At 40.2% G+C, this 26884-nt stretch overlaps 2 protein-coding genes across 3 annotated transcripts in view; both read right to left on the bottom strand.

Moving 5' to 3' along the window:
• Nucleotides 1-111: 111 nt before the first annotated feature.
• Nucleotides 112-9680, bottom strand: tox4a (TOX high mobility group box family member 4 a). The gene is made up of 9 exons (XM_041803965.1): nucleotides 9233-9680; nucleotides 8765-8830; nucleotides 8368-8661; nucleotides 7588-7809; nucleotides 6894-7232; nucleotides 6685-6765; nucleotides 5910-6596; nucleotides 930-1072; nucleotides 112-842 (listed from the first exon to the last, which is right to left on the bottom strand). The coding sequence occupies exons 1-9, from the start codon at nucleotides 9335-9337 to the stop codon at nucleotides 785-787; spliced, it is 1995 nt and encodes a 664-aa protein (XP_041659899.1). The 5' UTR covers nucleotides 9338-9680; the 3' UTR covers nucleotides 112-784.
• Nucleotides 9681-14004: 4324 nt separating this feature from the next.
• chd8 (chromodomain helicase DNA binding protein 8) overlaps nucleotides 14005-26884 on the bottom strand; it is a 29058-nt gene continuing 16178 nt past the window's right edge. For both annotated transcript variants that reach the window (XM_041803962.1, XM_041803963.1), the window contains exons 20-39: nucleotides 26653-26848; nucleotides 26319-26492; nucleotides 25894-26184; nucleotides 24882-25102; nucleotides 24588-24790; nucleotides 24300-24456; nucleotides 24131-24220; nucleotides 23541-23644; nucleotides 22801-22924; nucleotides 22528-22603; nucleotides 22138-22409; nucleotides 20895-21127; nucleotides 19714-20367; nucleotides 19528-19631; nucleotides 18937-19158; nucleotides 17660-17755; nucleotides 17452-17565; nucleotides 15806-15907; nucleotides 15134-15238; nucleotides 14005-14897 (exon numbers count right to left, since the gene is read on the bottom strand). In XM_041803962.1, the coding sequence (XP_041659896.1) occupies nucleotides 14535-14897; nucleotides 15134-15238; nucleotides 15806-15907; nucleotides 17452-17565; nucleotides 17660-17755; nucleotides 18937-19158; nucleotides 19528-19631; nucleotides 19714-20367; nucleotides 20895-21127; nucleotides 22138-22409; nucleotides 22528-22603; nucleotides 22801-22924; nucleotides 23541-23644; nucleotides 24131-24220; nucleotides 24300-24456; nucleotides 24588-24790; nucleotides 24882-25102; nucleotides 25894-26184; nucleotides 26319-26492; nucleotides 26653-26848 (3901 nt within the window). In that variant the 3' untranslated portion in view covers nucleotides 14005-14534. The remainder of the gene's footprint in view (nucleotides 14898-15133; nucleotides 15239-15805; nucleotides 15908-17451; nucleotides 17566-17659; nucleotides 17756-18936; nucleotides 19159-19527; nucleotides 19632-19713; nucleotides 20368-20894; nucleotides 21128-22137; nucleotides 22410-22527; nucleotides 22604-22800; nucleotides 22925-23540; nucleotides 23645-24130; nucleotides 24221-24299; nucleotides 24457-24587; nucleotides 24791-24881; nucleotides 25103-25893; nucleotides 26185-26318; nucleotides 26493-26652; nucleotides 26849-26884) is intronic.

The following is a 26884-nucleotide window of genomic DNA, read 5'->3' as shown; positions in this document are numbered from 1 at the left end:
GGGCTTGCTGCTGAAAGCAAAGCCACCTTAAATTGTTGGTGATACCAGGAAAGGCCAGCAGTTAAACTCAGAGTAAAGTAAAATAAAAGCAGTAAGAAAAATCCATTTGAGCATTTTTTTTTTCATTTATTTCAAGAACATTGAAGTTGAGCATTTACCAACAACTAAAATGATCTGAACTGAATGTTTAACAAAAAAGAAAGGCATTATCAAACACAGAAGGCAGTTGTGCTCAGTACAAAACAGCGCAGTGATACAAACTAAGGCATATATCAGATGTATAAAGAGGGAGAGACTAGTTCCTCACATTTTCATGAAACATGAAACATTCAAAAACTTCAGAACACAACTTTTAAAACCAGAGATGGTACTGTACAATCCTGTTTTTAAACTAGTGTAGAAACGACTGAAATGTTGATCCTTTTTTTGGAATATTTCTAGAAAAACTTGCCTACAGCTTATATTCTGTAAGTATGAACTGACCTGTGTGGACTTGATCTCAGCTGCCTCAATGTCCCTAACTAACCAAACGCTCCATAAGAATACTCAGACTGCCAAAATATCAACATGGGATTTGCTGTCCTAATTCAGTACCATGTACAAAATACTACTTTTTTCTTGAACAGCGAATGTCAAATCTATAGTACAAGAACAATGTGAAAATGAGTCATTGCTGTAAAAAACCCATCCCATCAGAACAAGTTCTGCATCTGTCCTCCAACCTTCAGCACCGGCTCCTGCTGAAGGGAAAGCTTTCTCCTGATGTGATCACACTCAGGCGCTCCTACTTTACCGTCCCCATGTTCTGATTCCTGATCGAACACCACGCCTTGAATATATCTCTGAAAAACAGAAAATACTGTGTGAAGAAAAATTCTAAAAAGACTGCCATAAATGTAACAACCACGTGCTTTCAAGCCTGTACACACCTGCAGTGAGTGGCCACACATTCATTACTGCAGTACTCTTTGTCCCAGTCTTCACTCTCCACGGCGGGGTTGTTACAGCCTGTCCTCACACACACGCTCTTCTGAGTCACACCATTGCTTGACCCGTTCACCTCCATCTCATCCTGAAAATAAAATTTGTAGAGCATTATTAGCATGGGTACCAGATATTATCTGGTCAGCCCTCTGTGCACAGTGTTAATAAGAGGTATGACTCCTACAGTGAGGAAAACACATGATTTTGATGTTTTCATGGTTTTTGTTGGCAATTTTTGAAAAACTATACATATATATCAATATCATTGCCATGACAACACAGTGAAGACTTTAAATAGGAATGATCTTGTTAAGGATCCTGTTCATATTTATGTGGTGTGTCTTTTTTGTCTGTTATCATCTTGAACATGTCAGTACATTTTAACACAGTTGTTGTGAAACTAAAAAGAATTAAGACAGAACAATCCAGACTTTAGTTTTAAGACATTCTGTCCTTATTAGATCAACATCAGAGTCTTTTATATGTATACCAAAAACAGAGGGGGAGGTCAGACTTGTATTATGTAGGGTAAAAAGAGTCATAACCAGACATTACCCTACATAATACAAGCCTGACCTCCCCCTCTGTTTTTGGTATCATGAACTTTTCCTTGAGACCTAAGAGCACCTCTGTTTGATATTTACAAATACGTGAAAGCAGCACTCCTAAGCCATCTTGGCTTCTTTTTCAACAGTCTTTTATATGTATGTTCTACAAGAAAAATGGAAAGACATCAATTTTACATTTGCAATGCACTTCAGGTTTTGTTGTTCTTCTCATAGTTTTTCTACTGTTCTCATCTTCATCTATATTACAGTAACGTCTTCCTTATTGTCCTCTGCATTGGACCTGCACGCTGGTTAAAATATAAAATGCTTTAAATATGACACTTAATAGAAAAAGATGTGAGAAGGAGAACAATGCAACCATTTGACATCACAACCCAGAGTGCATTGCACAACATAGGGAGCCTGTGTATGATTTTTATAACATTTCTCATATTGTGGAACTCTAGAGCAATGGTAGAAATGCACTCTTTTAGGTTTTCCTTTATTACGAGTAAATTTCAGTATTTGTCTCAAGCTTTCTTCTTATTTACCTCCTTTTCTTTGGATAAGACTCCTGTTTTTTCAAAGATAATAAGGAACCTCTTCAGGAAATTACAAAATTTCTATGCTATCTTGGAAAAATTGAATGAAATAAGATGCATGCATGTGTTTTCTTCTGTAATGATGTGCTTTTAAACCTGTTTATTTAGTCCTTTCTCTTTATTCAGTATGTGTTTTTTCCAAAGAATCCATAAATTTATAAGACAAATTTGAGTAGTTAAACATTTCAAACAACTGGGTTGCGATTTCTCTTTAGGTGGTTGTAGTGGGTCCTGATGCCCAACAAGTTGAGAACCACTGATCTAGAGTGTTTCTATGTCCAAACTTCATATGAGGTAATTCTATACATTCATATTAATCTAATAAGGCAAGCATGCTAAAACAAAACAAAAAAAAGGTATTATGACAGTTTTCATTTCTGGGATTAAGTAGTGGTGAGGTTTCTATTATTTGTTAATAATTCTAGGAACAGTATCTGTGAATATCTGCTCTAACTGTGCCATGTATTTATGACAGAACAGCAATTTTCACTACCCAAGACGTCATGTGAGTTCTCATCTGTGGTTTTCCTTTCACCAGTCTGTTACAAAAACTGATAATTTCCCAAGGCAACAGCTTGTTTGTGGGCAACACCTCCTGACCCAGCTCTAAGCTGGCATGATAAACAGCCACATCATAAGTTCTACATTTTTAATCAATGATCTGAACCTTTCCTGAGAGAAATTTACTCTCAACTTTTCAAATGTTTATTAGGGCCTGAGCACCAACATCAGAGCGACGACCCTGTCCCCCTTAGACCTGGGAGGTCTAATGTAGCTACGGATGTGGGTGGAACTTCTGGTACAGTAACAATAATAGCAAAAACTCAATTCTGCCAAGTGCTTAGTAAAAGGATGTAGCATCAACAGTGGCTGTTCTAAAAGAAAGAACTATTCACTGTTGTAAATACTGCTTCATTTTTGATAAATCAAACATCATCAGTACCTGTTGCTCCCTTCATGGTACTAACAATGTGACAAAGTTAAATATATGTCTTCATTAAATGTTTTAAGCATGCTGTTGACTGTGTAAATGCATCAGGGCCTTGATTCTTCCAAAAATCATTTTTCATTCATTCTTAATACAAAATTTGAGATTTACCAAACAGAAGAGTTGACAACTTGATTCATGGATAGTAATATCACTATAATTCCCACATTTTAAGAGGGATTAGTTGGTGAAATAAGAATTTCAGCGACCCCACTAACTAAATAGACATGTTATTTAAGGTGTTATCCAAAGTCCTTTAACAAAACGTGATCATCTGTTACTATACTAATAAGAAGCTAATAAAGTTAGCTAAATATGCTTGTCTAGGTTATCATAGGCAATTTCTTCACTGTCTTCTTTAGTAGAGGGCTGAGAAATAATTACATTATCTTGTTTGAGGTGTAAAAGAAGAAGTTTACGTAATTTAATCTCCAGATTTCTCTAATAATCACGTTTAGCATCTCCTTTCTATGCAAATACTATTTAGACAGAAAGGAACAGAAGTTGCACCCACATTTCATGCAAAGCATCATGGGGGCTAGGGATAAGGTGGACTGAAACTTAAGGTTTTTCTTTTGTTGATCCTTTGCGGATAAAAAACAAAAAAAAAACATTCCCCAAACTTTCCCCATAGTATTTCCCCAGTGGAAACAGTTGTCTGTCAAATTACTTATCATATATTTTTACATTTTTTACTGATCAAATTTTTGGTCAATTCATATTTCAGATTTTAATAAACTTCTCCAACAGATTTCACTGGATTGACTCCAGATTTTCTCCCCCATTCTATGCAATTTGGAGATCAAAAGTTGGTGTAAATCTCATATGAAACATCTAATTTGTTTCAAATTTCACATGTAGTATCAGGGTCTGCACTCCAACACTTTAAATATTCATGTTTTTGCTTTGGTGCCACCTAATGTCAGAAGCCAGTTCCACCTCCACCATAAAATGTTCTATTTTCTTTAAATTTTACATGATAAATCTCAGTCCTGCTCTAATCACATCTACATATTAGCACTGCTTTGTCATAGCAGTATGACAAAGCATCTTGCTTTGTCATACTGCCACCTACTGTTGACAGCCAATATATATACTGCTCCTCAGTGTGGGAGGATGTAAATTGTCCCTTTTTCAGTGCTGCAGCAGACTGCATGGGTAACTAAAACCCAACTTTTGCAACACACTCACAGTTGTGACACATCCCAACATGCACTTGGGTGCGAGGGCCCTTGTTTCTTTTTTGCCATGGAGTTTGATTAAAAATTGATACCTCAATATAAGATGTGTGTAGACTGCTTTAGTAACTTTTAACTAATTGTGGGCTGGTTCTCATATAAATGCAAGCAAGGTTTTGTTTTTTCACATAAAAATTACAAGGCTTTAACAGATCCAATCCGATTTAGTGCCATTAAATGATAACCAGCATAACTCAAACATTTATAGCCACTATTAATTACTCCTTCTACCTGTAAAGCCGGGCCTACACTGTGCAAATTCAATCCAATTCAGTCATGACTTCTGAGTCGCACCGAAAGCATTGTTGGTCGTGCTGTGTACAGGGGGATACGACGGCTGACAGCGACCCAATCACAGACCGACCAGCTGCTCCTGACTGGTCAGATGGATTTCTGACATGTTTGATGTTTTGGTCATACGACTTCAGACACCCCACAGTGAGAGCAGAAACACAAGCAGAATAACCAACTTTGTTTTTTTTTTCTTTGAAAACTGTCAGACAATGCTCTAAATTACCATGACAACAGCTGGGATGGCTTTCTGATGACCTTCCACCCCCGCAATAATAAAGGAAATAAACAAGCAGGAAATAATAACTGCAGACCTGCAGATGGCACGGACGATGATGCTGTTTGTGTGTGGGATTGAGAGAGAAAGCGGGAGGAAGAGAGAGAGAGGATATGACTGGAATCCCTTCACTTTCAGTTTCAGACTTTTCTCCAAGGATTTCTGTCACAGTGTGTCCCAACTTCACTCATACAGTGTGAGCATTCTGGTCGGGCACAACCATCAGACTGTATAGTGTGAGCACATGAACCGTGTGCGATGGTCGTGTGTCTTAAACAATGTAGATGCACAGTATAAGTTGACATTCTGCCACAACTGTTGTAGGGTCAGCTTGAAATCACACGGTATATGTCCGGCTCAAGCAGGGAGCACCTTAAGATCTGTAAAATTGAAATAGCTAAAATTTGGGGGCTAGTCCAGTACAACCAGTTCAAACAATAGGCACGCCACTATCCTAGTGTTTATATCTCTGCGCCTTGCTGTGTAAAGATGCTGTTGCTCTGAAAGCAGGGGGTGGGAGTTCAAGTCCCACCTGTGGCTCTTTTCCTGCATGTCATTTCTCCACTCACTCTCTTTAGTTCACCACTCTTTCCACTGCTCCATCTCAATAATGACATTAAGGATGCTTTCACACCTAACCTGTCTGGTTCGACTGAAATGAGCTCCAGCTTGTTTGCGGTGTTAGTTCAGTTCATTTGTCCCAGTGTGAAAGCTGTCCACCAAACTCTGGTGCAGACCAAACTACCAGACCGAGACCGCTTGAAAAGATGCTGTTTCCAGTTGTACTCTGGTGTGGTTTGTTTGTTCTTTGGAGTGAGAACACAAACCGATTTTGATCTGACCTAACTCAGGAAATTTTGTTGTTTTTTTGGATTAAATCAGCTATCATGTCCAATTAAGGTCAACTAATCAACAATGAAACCCATTTGAATGACGAGATTTGCTGTAAACAAACAAAAGGACAAGATACAGAGAACTCACCTCCTCTGAATGTAGCACCTCTGTAACATTATCCTCCTCGGCATTGCCCTGCATGTCAGCAGAGTTTGCCACCTGCACTGACTGGGCAGATGTAGTCACAGCTGCTGTATCTGGGACAATAATCGGCAGGGTGTCTTTGCCCTGCAAAGGGGCAGGGACTATTTTTATCTGAAGTGGAGGCGGAGGTGTAGCTGTGACGGTTATGGGGAGGCCTGCTGTGGTGCCTCCTTCACCACGGGGTTTGGCTTGTAGGGGTGGAGGTGCTGGTGCCATTTGCTGCAGCCTTGGTGGAGGCGGTGCGTTCTGCATCTGCTGTAATGGAGGTGGTTGACGAGAAGCTCCTGACACAACCAGAGTGGGCTGCAGAGCGCGGACCCCACCCTGCAGCACCGTCACCACCTGTCCTGCTGCCTGCAGCATATGCTTTGGGATTATGATCTTGGTGATGGTCTGGGCGGGGGGCGCTGCAGCTGCTGGAGTTTTGTTGGCCCCTGTGCGGGAGCGTGTGGCCATCTCTGGGACATCCAGGATGATGTTGGAGGCACAAATGTTGGTGATGGTGTTCTCTTCGATGTTGCTGTTAGCTGGTCGGGCAGCCTGGTTACCTGCAGAGGGGAGTGCTGCAGGCGTTTGATTTACCTCTGCTGAAGGAGGTGAAGGGGTGGTCTCCATCTCCTCTGAGGCAGGCTGTAGATAAAAAAAAGAAAAGCCTTATCAATCAAAATCCCATCCATCATTCACATTTATTTTTGTTTAGAAGATGACAGGATCTTGCCTGTGAGAGCTGGTTTGCTTTGTAAGCTGCAAGTGCTTTCAAATACTCCTTTTTGGCTGCTTCAGTTTTTCTCTTATACACCTGCCAGGCACCAAACAAAGATCATATGCCATTGAAAGGGATTTTTTGCCCACGCATCAATACAATAAATTGTTTTTTTAACCCAGCATAGATACTTAAGTGCTGAATACAAGAACATATTATCTTACCTGTTTCTGTTCTTCAGCTAAGCTGTCCCACATGGACGCCACAATCTTCGACACCTCCCCAAAAGAGGCATTTGGGTTCTGGCCCTTGATGGCTGCCTGAGTGTCTTTAAAGAACAGGGCGTATGCTGAAACTGGCTTCTGTGGTTCATTTGGGTCTTTCTTTTTTCTTACTTTCTTAGTGCCCACTGCACCAGTCATTGACGCCAGCGTGGCTGGCTTACCCCCACCTCTCTTGGCTGTAGCCGGGGACACTGAGGATATAGAGACTGGATGGGAGGGCATGTGGGTGACAGCAGAGGTGGAGGGAAGTGTCAAGGGGGAGTCTATCAGGACACTCCTCTGAGAAGATGCGCAGGAGGAAAGTAGAGGAGATGGAAAGGTTAACAGCAGGGTCAAAAATACAGAAAATTATCCACAAACAATTATTCAGCAAAAATATAGAAAATTATCCAGAAACAATTATTCAGGTATTTGATTACCAAAAGAAAGCCAGTAAAAATTCAACCAAAGGAAATACCTGATTATCAAGCGCTGCTTTTTCTAAATTATAGTTAATTTTCTCCATCAATATTATATTAATCATTATTTTGGCCTCTTTTTGTCCCAAGGTTAGAAAAGAAACTTTTTAAGATGCACATTTGATGCTAGTTTCCTAAACAGAGTGCCTTAAACGAACACTGATCTGACCTCTTACCTTGAAGTCATCCATGTCTTCATCCTGCAGGGAGCCGGCTGGTGATGGTGTAGCAGACAGCGGCTGCTCTGAATGACCCCCAAGATTCATTGCAAGTTCAGACTGGTTTATAGTGGAGAGATGACTGCTTCCTAAAAGACCATGACCGATGTCCCCAAGCTGGACATCAATAGTCATGGGAGACGAGCTGCTGAAATGTGACCCACTTGAATTCCCCAGTTCCTATAGTGGAATGAGCACACGAACACACAAAAAAATTCTGACTGTGTTTATGAACAACTAGAATTTAAACAGACACTTGTGTCACAGTGGCAGATCTCTCACCAGTTAAGTTTTGAATAGTCATTACTTGGATACTTTTTGCCACCAATGGTTTAAAAATGAAAGAATCTCAGTCATTTCAATGATCAATAGAATTTAGGGGGTACCAAAGATTTATAAAATGTAAACTTTTTTAAGAGCATGGTTGTATAGGAGAGTAAAGTCCTGAAGACTGTCTAAATTGCACAAAAACCTTGGCAATTCTTTGGCACTGAAATTTTGCCAATGTGTTTGTGCAATTCAGACAGTGAGTAGTGTCCCTACTGAAATGTTGCCAGGGTTAATGCTCCATTCAGACAGTGAACAGGAGTTTGCCCGCAATTTTAGGAGATTATAAACAAGAAATTACCAAATATTTGATGCCTTATTACAGCAATATTGTCACAGTCAATATCAATATCATCCTGCTTTTTCTACAACTGTATCAAAGTTTAAAATTTTGGTCCCATGACAACTCACCAGAGCAGAAGAGCTCAGCAGGGCCCCTCCACCAGCCTGACCCATGGCTCCCAGGTTCAGCTGCTCCAGGCCCTGAGACCCAGAGTTCACAAAGGTGGAAGCAAAAGAGGGATCATTGGCCTCGACCACCAAGTTGCTAACTAGACTCCGAGAGCCTGCAGGTCCCCCGGTGCCATCTGACCCATCTGTCAGCTCAAAATGAGACACTGCATCCCCTATGCTCAGACTCGGGTCCAGTGAGATGGGGGGGATCTCAAAGACTTCATCTCCGAGACTGGGAGTATGAAATGTCTGCTGTAAGTGGAGAAAGAGACAGAATACTGGGTCAGTATTTGCTAAAGTTGAATGCACTGAAGTTCTGTGACACTTGACTACCATGTTGTTTGGAACCACTAACCTCAGCGGATAGAAAAGGGTGGCCCGCTCCACTAATGGTGAGATAACCGTCGCCTCCTTCTGGAAACTGCAACAGACAGGTGTTGCGGTTTACCGAGTGTTCGTGTTAACTGGAGACCTTCCTGCCTCGGGGGTAAACTTCGTAACGACTAATGTTGCATACATCAAGCATCTTTATGAACGCCTTTTCATTAAGTTTCCATTAGGGAAACATCTGAAAAGCATAATTTTTTTACTTACAAAAGTAAATAAAAAAATAGATATCGTTTAAGGCATTTTTCATCTTCAACATCTGTTGCAACAACAGAAGACGTATTTGGCTGAAAGTCACTAGTTAGCACGGTCAACCGTTAAATCGGAACACCAGTGGCATTCGGCTGCATATAGGCTACGTGAAGGAAATTACGGTCATAGCATCTTTAATTTTCAAGTCAATACTTGTCAAAGTTAAAATAAAAGTAAAGGTTACCTTATTTTCCTCTGTGTATCCACCATACGACTGAGTGTCCAAAAACTCTGGATCAACATTTTGAGCACATCCATCCGACAGGTCAGAGTAAAAATTGAGGTCCATGCTGAAATATCAGAAATCTAAAACTATCGCCAACTCTGTACACTATGTGTAAAACTAAACTGTCTTAAGTTTCTTTCCATCTATGTGAACCATTCCAACACTAACTAATGCTGCTAGCGGCTAGCAGTTTAGCTTGTTAGCTAACGGTTAGACGATGAGGTCGAGATGATGCGAGGCTACTTTTGCTTTGAGACCCAAGAGGTACTCGAATAAGGGTGAGTTTAATGTTATTAACTCCTGAATGAGCGCATCATGGTTGCCAAAACGCAGCGTATAAGCTCCCACAGGCACAAAGTTAGCAAAAGGCCAAACAAAACCCATTCATAAGGTGGAGTGATGCTACTATCACCATCCTCTAAGAACCGGACGCAGTTGTTGGTGTTAGATTCATGGACTATCGGAAAGTGCGGCGTTGTCAATATACTGCTTTAAATATTTGAAGACGTTTCCAGTTTTGGTTAACTTCCACCCTGATTGGGTGAATAAGACGCTACTCTAAACGAAAAATAGATGTTTTTTAATTGTTTGCAATGTTTACTCAACTTCTTGAGATTATAATATTCAATACACAAGATAGCCAACAGACATGAAGGCAGCAGTGCTTTGCGTTGCAAGCAGAGATCAGGCAAACTCAGGCTTCTGATAGACTAGATTTGACGTCCCTGTAAAGTGAAATCCACCTCATACTGCCTGTCTTGGCCAGGACCCTCTTAAAAAAGAGATGTGTAATCTTGACAAATGTTTTCCCTTGTTAAATAACGGTTGAATGAAATAAGATTTGTATTAAAAACAGGCCTTTTAAAGGATCCCACTGAGGACACATACAGTGTCTAAACATATTTGCCCCCTTGGATGTTTCACCCCTTGTATTGATTTTATGCATCAATCATGGGCAAGGTAAGTTGGCTCTTTAGACAAAAAGAATTACAAAAAAACTCTTTAACGTTAAATTGCAAACAGGTTCCTACAAAGTAATGTCAGTAAACTAAAAACATGTAATGTAAAATAAGTGACTGCATAAATGTTCAGGCCAGTATTTGGTAGATGCACCATTGCCTGCAACCACAGCACCAAGTCTGTGTGGATAGTTGCTGGCTTTAACCATTTCTGTGCAGCTTTCACCCTATGCTTCGGGTCATTATTTGTTGGATAATAAATTTTCTCCCAAGCTGTAGTTCTCTTGAAGACTGAATAAAATTGTCCTCCAGGATTTTACTATATTTTGTGTACTCATTTCAGCCTCTACCTTTACAAGCCTTCCAGGGCAGGCTGCTGAAAAGCATTCCCACAGCATGGTGCTGCCACCACCATGCTTCAGAGTGGGGATGGTGTGTTTGTGGTGATGTGAAGTATTTGTTTTCTGAATTTTGTCAGATGGCCAAAAGCATATTTTGGTCTCATTAGACCAAAGAACTTTCTTTCACTTGACCATGGAGTCTCCCATATGCCTTTTGGAGAACTCTAGTTCAGATTTACTCTCGAGTTTTCTTCAACAGCGGTTTTCTGTTTGGTACTCTCCCATAAAGCTTTGCCTGGTGAAGAACCAGGGCAACAGTTGTATGCAGAGTCTCTCCTGTCTCAGCTGCTGAAGCTTGTATCCTTGAGTAGTCATAGGTGTCTTTCTGGCCTCTCTCACTAGTCTGCTTCTCGTACAGTCACAGCTCAGTCTGTGAGGATGGCCTGGTCTAGGCAAATTTACACGTGTCATATTCCTTCCTTTTTTTGATGATGGATTTAACTGAACTCTGGGGAATGTTCAGTACCTTGGAAATGGTTTTTGTATCAAACATTTTCACAATAACAGAAAAAGTCAAAGTGTTTTGATACCTGTTTGGGTACAATAGCAACAAAAATAGTCCTTGACACCCAACACTGGGAAATATCCTGTAATATATATCAAAAATTTCAGACAAACTTCTGAATACTGGCTAAATTGCATCAACACATTGGCAATGTGTCTGTTCATGCTGGATATGTGACCAAAATTTATATCAAATGTCAAACTGGTCTACTGCAATTTTCAAATCACAAAAGATTTAATACTTCTTTAATGTGAAATGTGTCAAAATACCAGTTTAACACTTTTTTTTGCAGCAGAGATGTCATGCTCTACACATTATGCAAACATTCAAGTGTCATTTTTTAGATTTGTTTGCAAAAAAATCAGTCTTTGAATTTGAACCATTTTTGAATGGTTTCTTAAACACAAATTGACAAATTGATCACTCCAACCAAAACAATTCATATTGAATTTATAATGAGCAAAAATAATCACAATTAGACTTTTTTAAAATCATTTATCCAAGATTTCTGTAAAAACTCCTGTGAAATAAATGTATTCTATTAAAGCTTCAGTACTTACTTTGTGAACATAAAAGTATGATAGAAAGAAGGCAGTTGGTGTATATATATTTTTCTCAGCACTATTACAAATGTAATTTTTGTTTATCCCCATGTCTCTCAGTTGTACGTAAAACATTTTGTAAAGCTGCTGCCACACTAGATACTCTCTCATTAAGGAGCTAAGATGGACTGGTAATAATAACCAGGCCTGCCCAAACAATTTGCTGGGCCCCTGAAAAATTCAGTAAATGGGGTTAGGGTTACCCCACTGTGATTTATTGAAATCAAAATATTTGCCTTGGATCAGCAACAGCGCTGTTATCATTTCTTAAACTAATTTCAATTTGGAGAGTAAAAGTGTGTTAAGCTTTTATTGGGTTGTAGTGTTGACAATACTTTTTGATTGTTGAAAATATTTTAAGTCTCTTACATCATCATTTTTTAACACTTTATCCTCACTTATTCTGGCAAAATTTGCCACTTTTTGTGCCTCTTTTTGCCCATTTTTGTTTTTCAAAGACATTTTCTTTAACCTTCTTCTGTCTCTTTTCCGACTTGAAACTAACCAATTTTAACAAATTTTACCCTTAATTGACCGGATTTCACCACATCCCTTCCTGCCACTTTTAACCAGATTTTACCAGTTGTCTGCCATTTTGCTTCGCTTTACACTTTCTGCCCTCTTTGCCAATTTAATCACATTTTTTTCCACATTTTAACTTAATTTCTTGCCTGTTTTAATTTATTTTTGACACTTCTTGACCTATTTTTCTCACTTTTCGACCCTTTCTAACCAATATTTTTTCCCATATCTACAACTTCTAATGCATGTTTGCCACGTTCTAAATTCCTTTTCACTTTTTTCCTGCCAAAGTTGCCTCTTACAGGCATTTTTGCCACTTTTAACCAGATCTACCAATCTTCACCCATTTTTTGCCTCTTTGTAACCCCTTTTCACAACTTTGCCCTGTCCATACTTGCCTCCTTAAACCAGATTTTAACTATGATCACCCATTTTGCCTCTTTGTAACCAATTTTAACTGTTATTTGCCACATTTTAACAACTTTCTTCCCATTTCTTCTTCGTTAAACCCATTTTTTCTTTTCAAAACCCTTTTTTTGCAACTTCTCCCAGCCCACAGTTGCTTCTTTTTGCCACTTTTAACCAGATTTTACCTATTGTCACCCATTTTGCCTCTTTATAACCAATTTTTTACCACTCTTTAACCCCTTTTCATCCCCATTTCTGCCTATTCTAACCAATTTTAGCCATTTTTAAAACCCTTTTCAACCCCTTTGCCCTGCTCATAGATGCCTCGGTTAACCCCTTTTGACAAGGTTTTACTGTCACCCATTATTCTCCTTAACCCTTTTTTTGTAACGTGACCCATTTTTGCAACTTTTATTCTGCCACTTTAAACCATTTTAGTCACTTTTCACCATCATTTAATCATTCTTTCTTTGAAGTTGTCTCACTTTCTTTTACAGCATGCTGACGCTTTTGCACTTCATGGTTCGGCTATGAAGTCTGACATTTTTTCCCCCAAATGATTCAGTTCAACGTGCCCATCCACGTCGTTAACTTTATAAAAAAGGTAATTCTGCTTTCAGAAAACATGACTTGGAAAAAGCTTATATTCTACTACAGCATAAACACATTTAAAAAAAATCAGTTTGTTGCTTTAAAACAAAATATGGATAGCACAGATTACCTTTACAACTGATCATTAACTTTACTGACCTCTATGGGCCCCCCCATTTGGCTGGGCTCTCCACTTTATCCCCCCTTATACAGACCTTGATGACAGTAACCGGACACTTGAGATATAAATTTAGTAACCCCTACTTATAATATAACAAATTAACTATATTGTACCATCTTTGATGAGCTGTTTTTGTTGTAAAAAGTTGAAAGCAACTATAATAAAATTTAAGTATTAAAAAAAGCTTCAGTGCTCACATTACATTAAGATAGTGAAGACCGTATTGTTTTAAAAAATGTAGTATTTTAAAGTATTAAAGTATTGAACATTTTGACATCTTCATGACCAACCCAGTGAACCTCCTGATGAAATGTGTTTGCTCTGACTCACAATAACACACAGAAACTTGCTTTCACTTTAGATTGCTGTTATTCATTTCACAGATACACTCAGATCATAAAACAAGAATAGTTACTCATTGCCGTCATCTTTGCACCATAGTACACAACTGACCAGCTCTACATTGTACAATACATCCATCCTCCTAGCTTCAGTAACTAATACGCCACTGTCCCCCTCCCTCCCTCTCAACCCCCACCCCTCCCATAGAGTGAAAACAATAACAGTACTTCCACACACAGGTCCCCTTTTCAGTTCACAGACTCATCTGGATGCCAAACACATGGCCAGATGAGAGCAGGGGATTGTGGGATCTGGATCCGGGCTCTGCGGTACATATGTCCAGTTTCATGTAGCGCTAGAGGACCAGCGTTGAGGTTCTCAGATAAGAAAAGGGAGTCTGTACAGCAGGGGTCTCCTTTTGGTCATGGCTGGGAATGTGATGGGAAAGAAAATCTTCAGAGGAAGAGGAGGAGAATGACAAATCATGAAGTAAGAAAGCTCAGCTTTTTGCCATTTTGTCAAAGGTTAGAGGAGGGTCGAGGAGACGACACAATTGCAATGATGAAAAAGAAAATAGATGGGTGCAAAGCTGCTCCATTCATGGAAAAATCCTATATAAAATAAATGAATAAAAGTAGCAACAAAAAAAAAAACAGTCATCCATAATTTGATACATAACATGGTAAAAATAAATGATGAGGAATAACATGATTCATGTCTGAGACAGTCTGGTGTGGTCAGGGGTTAAGTCAATCCTCGGAGCTTGACGAGGAGTCGGAGCTTTTCTGTGCCATAATCACATCGTCTAATAGCGCCTCTTGATCTGAGCTGTCATAGTCCCCTTGAGAGAGGCTGTCGCCGCCCTCCATTTTAACGTCAAAGTCCGGACTGGTAAGAAAGTGATGGGAGGTCTCCAGGTCCTCCTCGTCCATCATGTAGGCTCCGTCTGAGACCAGCGTCTCCTCCACTCCATCAAGGGTGGGCTCTTCTGGTGTGGGCTCTGGAGTGTGGTGATGATGGTGGTGGTGGTGGTGATGCCGGCGTCGGCTCTTCTTGGGGATCTCCGAGTGCTCGGTCAGCAGTCGATGGAAGAAGGTCTCAGGCAGGAAACCCTTAAACAAGAAGAAATGACATTAAAACAGTGACAAACCTGTATAAAAAAGGCTTTTTCTTTTATTGTGCTCAAGTAACCACTGTTACAAGGAGTTAAATCTCCTTGTGAAGAGCTTGATCTGGTTATAAAACACTAAAGTTTATAATGATGCATCTAAATGAGCCACAAAAGGTGACAACAGAAATTGACTTGATATGCAGTCAATAAAGTCTTTTTAGTATCTCAGGTACGTACAGAGTTTCTAACAGCATCAGACCACTCAGGTGCTACAGCGTTGTCAGGATTCTCCTCCAGGTATTCCCTCAGATCTTGCAGCATTGGACAGAAAGCAGCACCAACCTACAGAAAAGAAAAATGGGGATGTTGATTTTTCAACAAGAGATAACAGCCAGGGCTGGGGAATTTTTTTTACCTTTACACCATTTTACACCATGTGTTAAATGTGACACATCTCTGTTCCTTATAAAAAATATTAAGAAAAAAGAAGCTAAACAAATGGACAAAACCCCAGCAGATCTTCAGTCATAGTTTAAAAAAGCAACAACAGAAACAGAGAGACAGTCTATTCAAAGACACAGGCCACCAAATATCGGTATTCCCAAAGTTCTTTTGGTGCATCATAAAGATGCAAAAATACTTGTCTCTAACAAACAAGCAGAAAGCAAAAGAGAGCAAAAATAAACTGATGTGTATTTGTGTATTTTAGACAGTGGCCAAAAGTTTGCCTCCAATTGTTTACATTAAAAAAAAACAACATTCCTAGTATTACATGCCTAGAACTTACATTTTTACTGCTCTGCAGTGTAAAATAGGTATTGATAGTGTTGTATTGATAAAATAGAACTGATGAACTTACACATGGCCACATTAAACCAAGTGTATGATAGCAGTTACTGTACATCTTACCTTCTTTCCTGTCCTCATGTTGATGACTTTGACCTTCTCACTGCCCGTCAGAGCTTTATCTGCCCTCCTCCTCCTCTTCCTCTTGCTCCTATTCACCAGAAGCTGAAGAGAAAAAAGACAAGTTTATGAGATGAACCAGAAAAACAGTTGAAGAATCTAATTTCCTAACAATTCAGTTTAAGCGTATTAAAAAAGCAAAGTCAACATGTAGGTTAGTGTTTTGTTATATGGGTTAAATAAGCCTAACCAAAGCAATCCTGTTCAGCAGCTATAAAATTCCAATTCTATTTTAAGATACCTCAGGATCCCTAATCTCAACATGGGCACATTAGCTTCAAAGACTTGTCTGCTGACCAAACACAACTGAAAAGCCCACAACCAGCAGACTTGTATTTAAAAGACTAAACTACATTAAAACTAAGAAGATACTGAACACAATGCAGGTTTAAATACCGAAAGACAGCCGCAGCTGATAAATGACAAAAAATTAATACATGAAAAAAAACATGATAAGCTCTGCCTTTTAATTGAGAAACCACTCGAAGTAGTGCTTGTTTTCATTTTTAGAAAAAATGTGTTGGGGCAAGTGTTTAATATGTAGATAACTTCCTGACCAGCATCTCTCATGGATAATGTCATTACTGTTGATTAGTACATTATAAATACCCCCTTAAAAAATTAACCATCCTTTAAAGGCTAACAGCACTGCTTCATCACTGGGTCTCCCATAAATTGACAGTAGAATCACTGAAATTCAAAGCTGTGCAGTTGCTTGTTATGTTTATTTTTCTTATTTAGGTCATTTAATAGGTGGCAGTGTTTGTCCCTAGAGTCTTGATTTACATTTTCACCAGCAGATTAATGACTGCTTAACAAAGAGACATTGCTGTTTCTCTGCCCTGCTCTCTCTGTCTGTAACAGGCACTTATGTTAACGAGAGCTTCCCTCTGAGATGATAAGAGACTTAACAAAAGGCATTTGCATACAAGTAAATTAAACAGTTAGCAAGGATAGAGGCTGTGAGGGAGGGCGGAGCAAAGCATGCAGAAACTAACTTCATTAGAGCAAATCTGCAGCAAAAATATCAGGAAACTTCTCTCTCCATGTCACTCCTCTGTTTAAGCAACAGGTCACAGGTGTGTAGTCTTATTTGAGCACCAAAACTGCACACTGTGGTCCTAACCACATGGAGACGTTTTTAGGAGTATGCGCAAAAGTTTTTTGTCATACAGGCATTTCATCCACACAGAAACAGCGTTTTGGGAGGCTGTAAACAATACTTTTTTAAGCTGGGTCCCAGAGTGAACAAATCTGTAAATGCCTACCGTTTTGTCGTCATGTGGACAGCCAACCACATCTTTCTTGAAATGATTATGTCATACATAGCATAGGCCAAGTAAGCCGCATGCACGAATCAAACCAAAACAACAAAGGCAGATTACTGGGTTGTGTTGTGCTGCAGAAGCTACTGAGATTATCATGGCTTTTACTGCAAAATCTGATGCTCCTTTACCACCACCATTTCTGTGGCAGAAAGAACCAGCAAAAAACAAAGTCTGCTTCATAAAAAAGTCTAACTATCATCATTAAGGCAGTGTGCATTTAGAGTTTTCCCATTTGAAACCTGACGGTTGTTATGAACATACCTCCAGCATGTCTCCCTCAACCTCATAATCTGGGTTCTCCTTCAACCAGGTGGGAGGGTCCCTGCGCCGAGGAGTCCGCTCCAGTGGGTCATGGAGCCCATCTGGGTCAGAAAACTGAAAAACAGAAAGGAAAATGCAAAGATGAAGAGCTGATTTGTTTCTGCATTTCCTAACTGTCCTGAGGAGGAACATAAAAAAATCATTTTACTTCTTGGTCCTTTCGCTTCTTGCGACTGCTGCTCTCTCCTCCTGAGCCGTTGGGCAGCAGAGCCTGTTTGGAGAAGGTCAGCTTCAGCCCCTCCTCCTGTCCACAAAGAGGACTCTTGTTTAGACATAAAGTATATATCACAACTGCTCAGTAGTGCAATCTGTTTATGATTTATCACTCTGAATTAGCAGAAAAACTGGTATACAACATACAATTACAATACGTTCTTGTGTTTCCATCTAAAAATGTGGCTGTCCTTTAAACCAGTGTTATCAATACGCCAGTATAAAATGCAGAGATTTATGTATTGTTTTTTACAAGCAGCTGCTTCACTGCTAAAAGTGTACAAGGACACCAAGCTGGCAATGCCACTTTTAGCAGCTTTTCTCCCTCATTTGGTCATAATAGTATGGAAGCCCATTTCTGCAGAATAATGTGGAAGTGAAAAAAAAAATCAAGACTCCAAAGTCATATTTATGAGATAAAAAAATTAAAGATATGAGACAAAAACTCATAATTATGAGATAAAAGTCAAAATTATGAGATAAAAGTCATAATGAGAAAAAACGTCCTAATAATTTCAACTCTTTATCTCGTAATTTTGACCATCATCTCATAATTTCAACTTTTTACCTCATAATTTTTACTTTTTATCTCATAATTATAACATAACATTTTTTCTCCAAGAATTGCCTTTCTTTCACATTTTTTCTTTTATATTTGGCAGAAATGGGCTTCCATGTAAAAGTGCATTTACAGAAAAAAAGTATACTATGAAGTAAATAAGCCTTGTGTGGTGCTGAGTTGATTGACTATCATAAACAACTACTGACGCAAGTTTAGCTTGCCCATTGTTTTCTAGCAGGAGTGTAAATTCCACATGGTGAAAAAAGATTAAGGTTAGGGTTACAGTACACTTTATCATCCCTGAGGTGCAATTTGTTGTACAGCCAGCAGAGAATAAATTAAAACAAACAGCTATTCATACATAGAATCCACAACACACACATTAAGGCCACTGCAGTTTAGAAGGAAGGATCAGATCAAGTTATGATTGAGGCCAGAAGAAGATGGAATAAATAAACTCATATCCTCTTGTTCTAAAAGGGCTACACAGCTGCACAGAATCTGCATGATGTGGACTTTGCTTGATACAATGAAAATCTCCACAATGGGAAATGGTTTTAACCTTTATTCCCCTCTGGAAGACCATCAATAACTGACTTACCTGTGTGACTTATAATCCTGATGTCACATTAAATCTCACATATTCTCACCTTCAGGAGCTTCACAGTGAATTCTCCGTCGTCTCCATCAGCCCCGGGGCCACCAGGTGTGCCGATGGGTTTACGCATCACCCTCGTGTAAGCCATCTCATCTCCCACCAGCTCTGAGCTGGGGTTTAGCTGAGCCTCGGATACATAACGTCGCCCTGAGGGCCACTGACCGCTCAGCACCAACGTGCACAAATTGTCCAGACGGTTGATCAAGATGCGGTCCTGAGAAAAACAACAATAAACAAATATAATCAAAGGCAAGTTTATTTAATACAATATGTAGAGACATCACAGGAAATTTCTGTCTTTTCATGCTTAAACAGTGGATAGAGGTAGAAGGGCATGTTTTTTCTAACCTTCTGACTCTGAAGGTTAAGACACACAGGGACAGTTATTTTTAAACAAATGGACCTTGTGTTTATTTTACAGTGGTAATGAAGATTTTCAGTCAGTTTTTTGGGCTAGAAAAGCTACTCAAATGCCCATTATTGTAAGAGGAGACAGGATTGTGTACACAGCTAAAAAAAAAAGTACAATACATTAAAATACTCCCAAAAAAGAAGTAAACTAGGTCTGCTGTAAATTATGTACCTTGGGCCAGTCCACTCTGAGTGGATCAGGAGGAGGAATACCGTCCTGAGAGGGAGTCATCGACAGTAAACTGTTCTCTTCATCTGCATCACAGAGCTTCATGCCTACAGATAGAAAAAGAAAAAGCATTAATTTATTCTTCTTTAAATTCTTCAATATAAAGCCTATAAGGTTTGATTAACTCACGTCCGTCTGTCTCCTCCTCGCTCTCCCCACTGTCATCACTGCTGCCTGATCGGTCAGATGAAGATGATCCAGAATCTGAATCAGAATCTGAATCCGAGCCTCCCTCTACTTTCCTTCCTGATTTTCCAACCTTTATCTTGTTCCTCTTCAGGCTCCAGCCCTGCCCCGCTACTTTACCATCATGGTGACTCAAAGGCGTACTTTGCAGGTTGGTGCTGATCGGACCTCCAAGCAGCTGAGCCTCCTCTTCAACCCCCTCCTCCTTCACACCCAGCATGTCCTCCTCAGTCTTCGGCTGGCAGAGGGACATCATGGGTGGTCCCTGAGGTGGAGGTGGAGGTGGAGGGGCTTGCTGGTTCTGGATGAAGTCTTCCCGAGCCTGAACGAAGGTGAACTGTGGGTCTGAGTAAATGGAGAGCTCAGTGCGGCTCACGCCATGCAGCGCAGCACCCAACATCAGCTGTCGATCGTGGTCCGGTATGTTCCACCAGGCAGGCAACTCGGAGCTAGGCGGGGCCATAGGAAGACGCTCCTCCAGGGAGGGATGAGGCAAGACTCGCTCTCGAAGGCGTCGTAGGAGGCTGATACGGTAAAGGGTACGGGAAGCACGCTCCTCTGTGATCGGGGCAACAGTGGTGGTGGGCTCTGATGGATCTGAAATTGATACGAGCATAAAATACTTTTGTAAAGCAACAAAAAATATTGAAACATTAAACAGATTTAGAGCATAAAGCACAATTTTATCAACATAACTTCTATTTGATACCACCATACACCACAAGTTGTGTTTTAATAAATCAGTGGTTCTAAAAATTACTGAAACTTTATAAAAACTCCATTTATTTCACAAATCAAGTTCACAGGAGAGAAATTAATCCATCAAATATTGCAAGCTAACTCCCCACACTGCCTAAGCTGAACAAATACACCGTTGCTATTTTCGTACTGCAACGAAAACATTACCATATATTGGGTTTTTCTGTATCAAAACTGGCATGATAAATATTTTTAACTCCTAGTATCATATCAAAGTTTAAAGTTTTCGTATTAGAACAATCTTTGCAGCCACCTTTGACAAGGTTGTGGAAGTGAAAGTTGAGATTCTCCCACAGTTTACCATCCAATGCAAATATATAATACAAATTTGAGTTGAATTCTTCGCCGTATAACATCATAGTTACCTTCATCCCGGCCTGGGCGCAGGTGGCAAACTCTTCGACACATGGCAACAAAAGAGCGGAAGTAACGGCTGAGGCTCTCGTCTGTTTTTTTATCCAGACGAGCAAAGGTTCGGAAACGGCTCCAGTCAAATTCAGGGTCAGCACTCTCCTGAAGACCCGACTCCTTCTTTATCTTCTCCACACCGAAAGTTGACACCACACGGTAGAAGTCGCATTCTTCCCTCCGTGTCCACCTGAGGGAAAGACAGAAAAATATTTAACACTTATTTTTATTAATAACACATATTTTTCATTTTAAAGGACTTTTCTTCATTGCTTACTTTTTAATTCTGAAACTGTATATCCTGTTAGTTAGCTGTGAGACAAAAATTCTGCTCTGGCATTTTAGGGCAATGTTTGTACAAAAAAGTACTCCTATTGAGTAGGGAATGTCAAAGAATTAGACCTACAGTTCAGGATTAATATTCATCTAAGAATGGACTTTATAAAAAATAATTTATACTTAAGTTCCCTTTGACTGCTCTGGGAAGTAATTTAGTTTCTGATGATTAAAAAAAAATTATTTTCTCAGACCACTGTTTATTGCTGTGCTTTTATTTGCCTTAAGCTAAGTATACTTTACTTCCGGTTTGGAAAATGCTCTTATTTTGAAAGACAGCATTACTTCTGGTCTATTGCGAATTTAACAGTAACTCAACAATGGCAGAACAACAAGAAACAAAACAAAGTAGAAAGGGTTCATCTCATTCACATTATAGTACAGTGGAAACAGTAAAGATGTTTAAACGTCCATCCATCCATCCATCCATTTTCTATGCCACTTGTCCTGTTGGTGATCACGGGGTGGCCAGAGCCTATCCCAGCTTTCATTGGGCGAGAGGTGGGATACACCCTAGACTGGTTGCCAGTCAATCCCAGGGGTGACATATAGAGAGACAACCAGGCATGCTCACACTCACAGCTACAGCTTATTTGGCGTCACCAATCAATCTATTAAGTGTTTTTGGTGGTGGGAGGACACTGGGAACCTGGAGAGAACGCATGCACAGGAAGAACACGCAAACTCCACACAGAAAGGCCCTGACCAGGAAGCAAACAAGGGACTGTCTTGCTGTGAGGCAACAGTGCTACCCCTTGCCCTGCCGTGCAGGACTAGAACAGAGAGAGTTAAATAGCCAGAAAGCTACACTCAGAATTTCACCAGAGCCACTGTAGACGATAAAATATTCCGAAAGCGATGTACCTCTGCTGGCGCTCCTGCCGTGCAATCTCCTTCAGCTTACTGGCCTGTTCACACCGCCTGCGTCTGCGGTCGCCCTTAGCCTCGGCTTCGATCTTCAGCTGCTCCTGTCTGTAGCTGCGCTGGAAAGCAGTGATGAGCCGCCGCAGTCGCGCTGTAAGTGACGAGCTGGATGGCCAATCACAAGAGCTGCTCAGGCTGGATGTGTTTTCTACAATCACTGGTGCCACCTTATCCTCCACGGAGATCTCATCGTCAACGTTCATGGAGTCAGGCTGGAGGAAGGTCAAACAGACACTCATTAAATAATTAGTCTAACATTTTCATCCAGTCACTGCAAAATAGGCAGTGCTGAGAAAATCACTCAAATGTTAATGGCTTTAAGATTTGTACCTCCTCGAAAAGATCTTTGGCATGTCTTGATGCAGGCTTGAACTCTGGATCCTCCGAGTATTTATCATAGTCAGCACTAAACAACAAACAGGAAAAAGACCATTAGAGAGAAATATGTGCACTAACTGTACGTCACAGGGAAACTGTGAGGCTGCCATACAGAAGAAAAGATCTACAATGTTATCAGGTCCAGATGACCTGATAACATGACCTGATCTGATCTAAATCTCCGAACTTTTGAGCTTGATTAGGCCTATAAGTAGGATCACTCACTCGTCTCCCATCTCTGGATCACCAGTGTGCTGCTCAGCATCGATGGCCTTGTCATCAGGCCGACCACATCTCTCCATGAAACAGAGGCACGGATCAGCACGCATGGTGGTGTACATCTCATAACCTGGAGGAAAACATGAATTTATGTACAATTGAATCGCTGATGCACAGAAAACTTTAGCAAACCCTCTGCAGTCTGCAGACACAAACTGACAGCTGTCTCATGTCAGCGAGTCCTGCAAGTAAACTTTGTACAAACTCAAAGATGTGAGTAGAACAGAACATGCAGTCTCTTTACACCCTTCATTATGACACTGCATCACTGTGTCGGTATAATGCTGTAATTGAGTTAAGTCACAGCAGCAGTGAAAGCAGGAAGTGCATTGTGCCACTCAAATAACAATGAGCATATATGGATACATGACTGATTTAAACGGAGCCTTAAGGCTCATAATTTGCCTTGAGGAATTTTAGTTATCGTGTGACTCAAGGAATCGTTTCAGTGCTAAAATACATCACTACAATGTTGGTTACTGTGGCTTCATCCCGGAGGATTTCCGAAATTTTCAAGAGAATTTCAGGAACGTACATCCAAAGTCAGGCTGCCTTTTTAGTAAAAAAAAAAGGCTAAGCTGGACAAAAAGTAACAGCAAAATTTCTCATGGTATTTTTTAAGTAACGAAACGTCTCCATTTCACACAGGCGGGTCATTACTTCCACAATAAAGAGAGAAAACCTACCATGTTTAAATACACCTGCCAGCAGGGAGCGGTCGGACTCTGCATCCCACCATCTTGCAGGAACCTCCTGCTGCTCCATCTCAGGCATCCAGATGTCAAGATCCCTGAAGATTTAAAAAAAAAACAAACAAACAAACAAAAAAAAAACACTACATTATACTGTGTTCTAATGCAGTGGTTCCCAACTGCTGGTCAGGACCCAAAAATGGGTCACTCACCAGAAGTACTGGAGTCCTTAGTGGACATGCATTCATACATGTTATTTTACTGAGTTTTATCATAACAATAGGTCAATGTTTCTCAGTATTTTAACTAATCAGTCTTCTATTCTTGCAAAAACAACTTTGCCTTTCACATGATAATGAAGTAATTTCTCAAGATTGTTGGAAATTGAAAAAAAAAAAAAAAAAAAGCATGTATTCTTGGGGAAATGGGGTGTAAAATGTGTTATGTCTCTTTCTTGCAGTCACATATTTTGTTCCATTCAATATTTAAACTGCAAATGATTTACTGAATAAACATGCAGGGTTGTTTTTTGTTTTCTAATTTTGGGTCTTGTTTTGTTCAGCAATTAGGTCAATATGAGATACCTGATGTCAGCCCCTTTCAGGACAGAGTCTGAATGTTCACCAATGACTTCCTGTTTCAGGTAGTAGAGCATTCGTACCCTCAGCAACACCCTGAAGATTGAAAGGAGAGGTTATACTGGTGCACTCATGGTCACAGAAATAAAAACATAGCAGGCTGTGCTTCACTGACTTGTTGCACTGGTGTTTGAGGTGTTTGCGGTAGCTGTCATCGAGAAGCAGAGTGTCCGGGTTGTATTTACGGATCCACTCCACCTTCTGAACGTCGAATGTGCTCTGAGCCTTTACCCTCTTACCCTTCCTGCCTCTTGGAACGGGGATAGACAGACCTGGACAGAAAAATAATTACACAGTTAAAAAAGAAAACGGTCAAAATCAAAGCTCAACTCCCCACGCCTACTCAGCCCACTCCTCCATGAGTTTTAAAAATTTGGTGCGTGTCTCAGTTAGCAGTCCTCACCAGAGTGGTTGAGTAGTGTCTGGGGTTCACGTCCGTTCTCAGGCGGTGTGATGAGCTCCCAGATGAAACTCTTGATGTTTTCATCTCCCCGGTAATGGAGCAAACAAAACACAAGAATGACACGACAGATCGTCTCAACGTCACGTTCACTCAGACGGCGTTTACATCTAGCATGGGACAAAATGTCCCTCCAGCGACCCCAACTAGAGAAAACAAGAAAAAGAGGATACATTTATCAAATTGGGTTTTTAAAATTAAACTGAGCTCAGAAAGCTTTCAGTAATGTCTGCATACCCGTAGACAAGCAGGTGTTTCTCCACCCGGAAACAGTCTGTGCGTCCATATCCCCCTCCACTGTGGCGGTCGGCACGTCGGGAGGCACGTGACTGTCTGGAGTTGGCGGGAGGATACTCATCATCGCTGTCCAGATCAGACAGGTCTCCACCTTCACCTCGTAGACTGGAGTACTGACGTGTCTGTTTTCGCACCCTAGGGGTGTCAATGACGAGGGTGTTCTGTGGGAGATGAAGCAACCTTTTGTCAACTACATATAAATGTGTGCAATCTAAACACACTGGGTGATGTAAAGGTCTAAAATTTTAATTTGCTGAGATGATGAGTTATGAAAAAAAGACATTTTCTTTTACAAAAAATTGAATAGCTCCCTGTATTTTAAAAGGAAATTAAAAAAAATCTTTATAGCCTTATCTAGAGTTTAATCAGCGTTTTAAAATGGTTTTAACACTGCTATATGATTTGTGGAAGTCTCACTTCTACTAAATTTAGTTTATCTAACGCCAAAATATTTTTAATTTTGGCCATTTGTCTTTATGTTCTATGCTTACTTTCAATGTTTTTTTATGTGAATCCCTTTGGGCTAAGGTTGTACATTTTTGTACTTTAAATACCAAATATTTTAAAACGGTATGTTTTTGTTTTTCTTATGACCAGCAGTTTCATCAACACAATTATTTTATAGGACGGGTGCATATAGAAGGAATACATTCCTTAAAGCAGCATGCAAGCTCTTCTAAGGTGTCTAAACCACACAAATAAATTATTTTAGAAACATTTAAATACAGAAATGCTTCCAGAATTATTTGTGCATTTTAGACAGTGTGTAGAAGTAAACTTGCATTTTTAATTAACTAAAACCAAGAAAGTACCCAATATTGGGAGCCTACGACTTATTTGTTCCTGTGATGTTGAAATGGCATTATCATCATTTAACCTCATAAATCAAAATAAAGCTAAAACACATAAAGACTTAGTTGAAAAGCACTGCAAGCCTCATCCCAGCTCTTACCTTTCGGTTGATGGTGTCCATGTCTATGTCGGCTTTCTTTGCCCACTTCTGCCAGAATTCAGGATCATCCAAAGCGATGTCATTGCGGTTCTCAGAGGCCACAAAGCTGGCCTTGGAGAACGTGGATCCTTTGCCCTCGCTCTCAATGGTGATGGTGGTGGCTCTTCGCTGAAGGATCTGGTCGATGTCTTCCTCGCAGAAGCGACTGCCCTCATCGTTCTCATCCATGATGGCAGCGTAGGCTCCTTTCCTCAGCAGGTCCTCAATCTCCTTCTTTGAGAACTGCTGGATCTGGTAAAGGTGAACCAAAAGAAAGCCATTAACACAAGACAGAAATACAAGGTGAATGAAACAAATATTTCAAATAAAGAAGAAAAAGAAAACTGACCAACTTAAAAATGGCCAATCAGTTTCAGTTTTCTTACCCCGTTGACATTGTCTTTGTCTTTATTTCCACTCATGCTCTGCAGGACAGCGCGGTCCAGGCCGAGCTTTAAACTTGCTTTGTCCAGCATCTCCCTCTCATAGGAGTTCCTTGTGATCAGACGGTAGACTTTGACAGCTTTAGACTGGCCAATACGATGACACCGTGCTTGCGCCTGGGAGAAGAATTTATTGAAGATTTCATTTATAGTCAGCCACAGACAAAGAAGGGAAGTAATTTCAATTTCTGAAAGTGAATGTACAAAATAAATGTTTGTAAATTTATGATCTGGCATCAAGTTGTTTCAATAAAATTTCAGATGCACAATCTTGTACCTGCAGGTCATTCTGAGGGTTCCAGTCAGAGTCAAATATGACACAGGTGTCAGCAGCAGTGAGGTTAATACCCAGGCCACCAGCACGGGTACACAGCAGGAAGACAAATCTGTCTGAGTCAGGTTTACTGAAGCGATCAATGGCAGCTTGTCGTAAGTTCCCACGCACTCTGCCATCAATACGTTCATACAGGTATCTGAGGAAAGCAGTTAAATCACATTAAAACATCATA

Source organism: Cheilinus undulatus, linkage group 13, assembly GCF_018320785.1.
Source record: "Cheilinus undulatus linkage group 13, ASM1832078v1, whole genome shotgun sequence".
NCBI lineage: Eukaryota > Metazoa > Chordata > Actinopteri > Labriformes > Labridae > Cheilinus > Cheilinus undulatus.
This window is presented reverse-complemented; position numbering and strand designations above follow the sequence as displayed.

Bases quoted from the DNA above. Each gene is read 5' to 3' on its own strand.
- tox4a (XM_041803965.1), bottom strand. From the start codon at position 9,337: ATGGACCTCAATTTTTACTCTGACCTGTCGGATGGATGTGCTCAAAAT. The intron at 6,766-6,893 runs GTAAGATAATAT...GGTGCCTGGCAG, and splicing joins TAGCTGAAGAACAGAAACAG to GTGTATAAGAGAAAAACTGA. The intron at 1,073-5,909 runs GTGAGTTCTCTG...TTTTATTTTCAG, and splicing joins AGGTGCTACATTCAGAGGAG to GATGAGATGGAGGTGAACGG.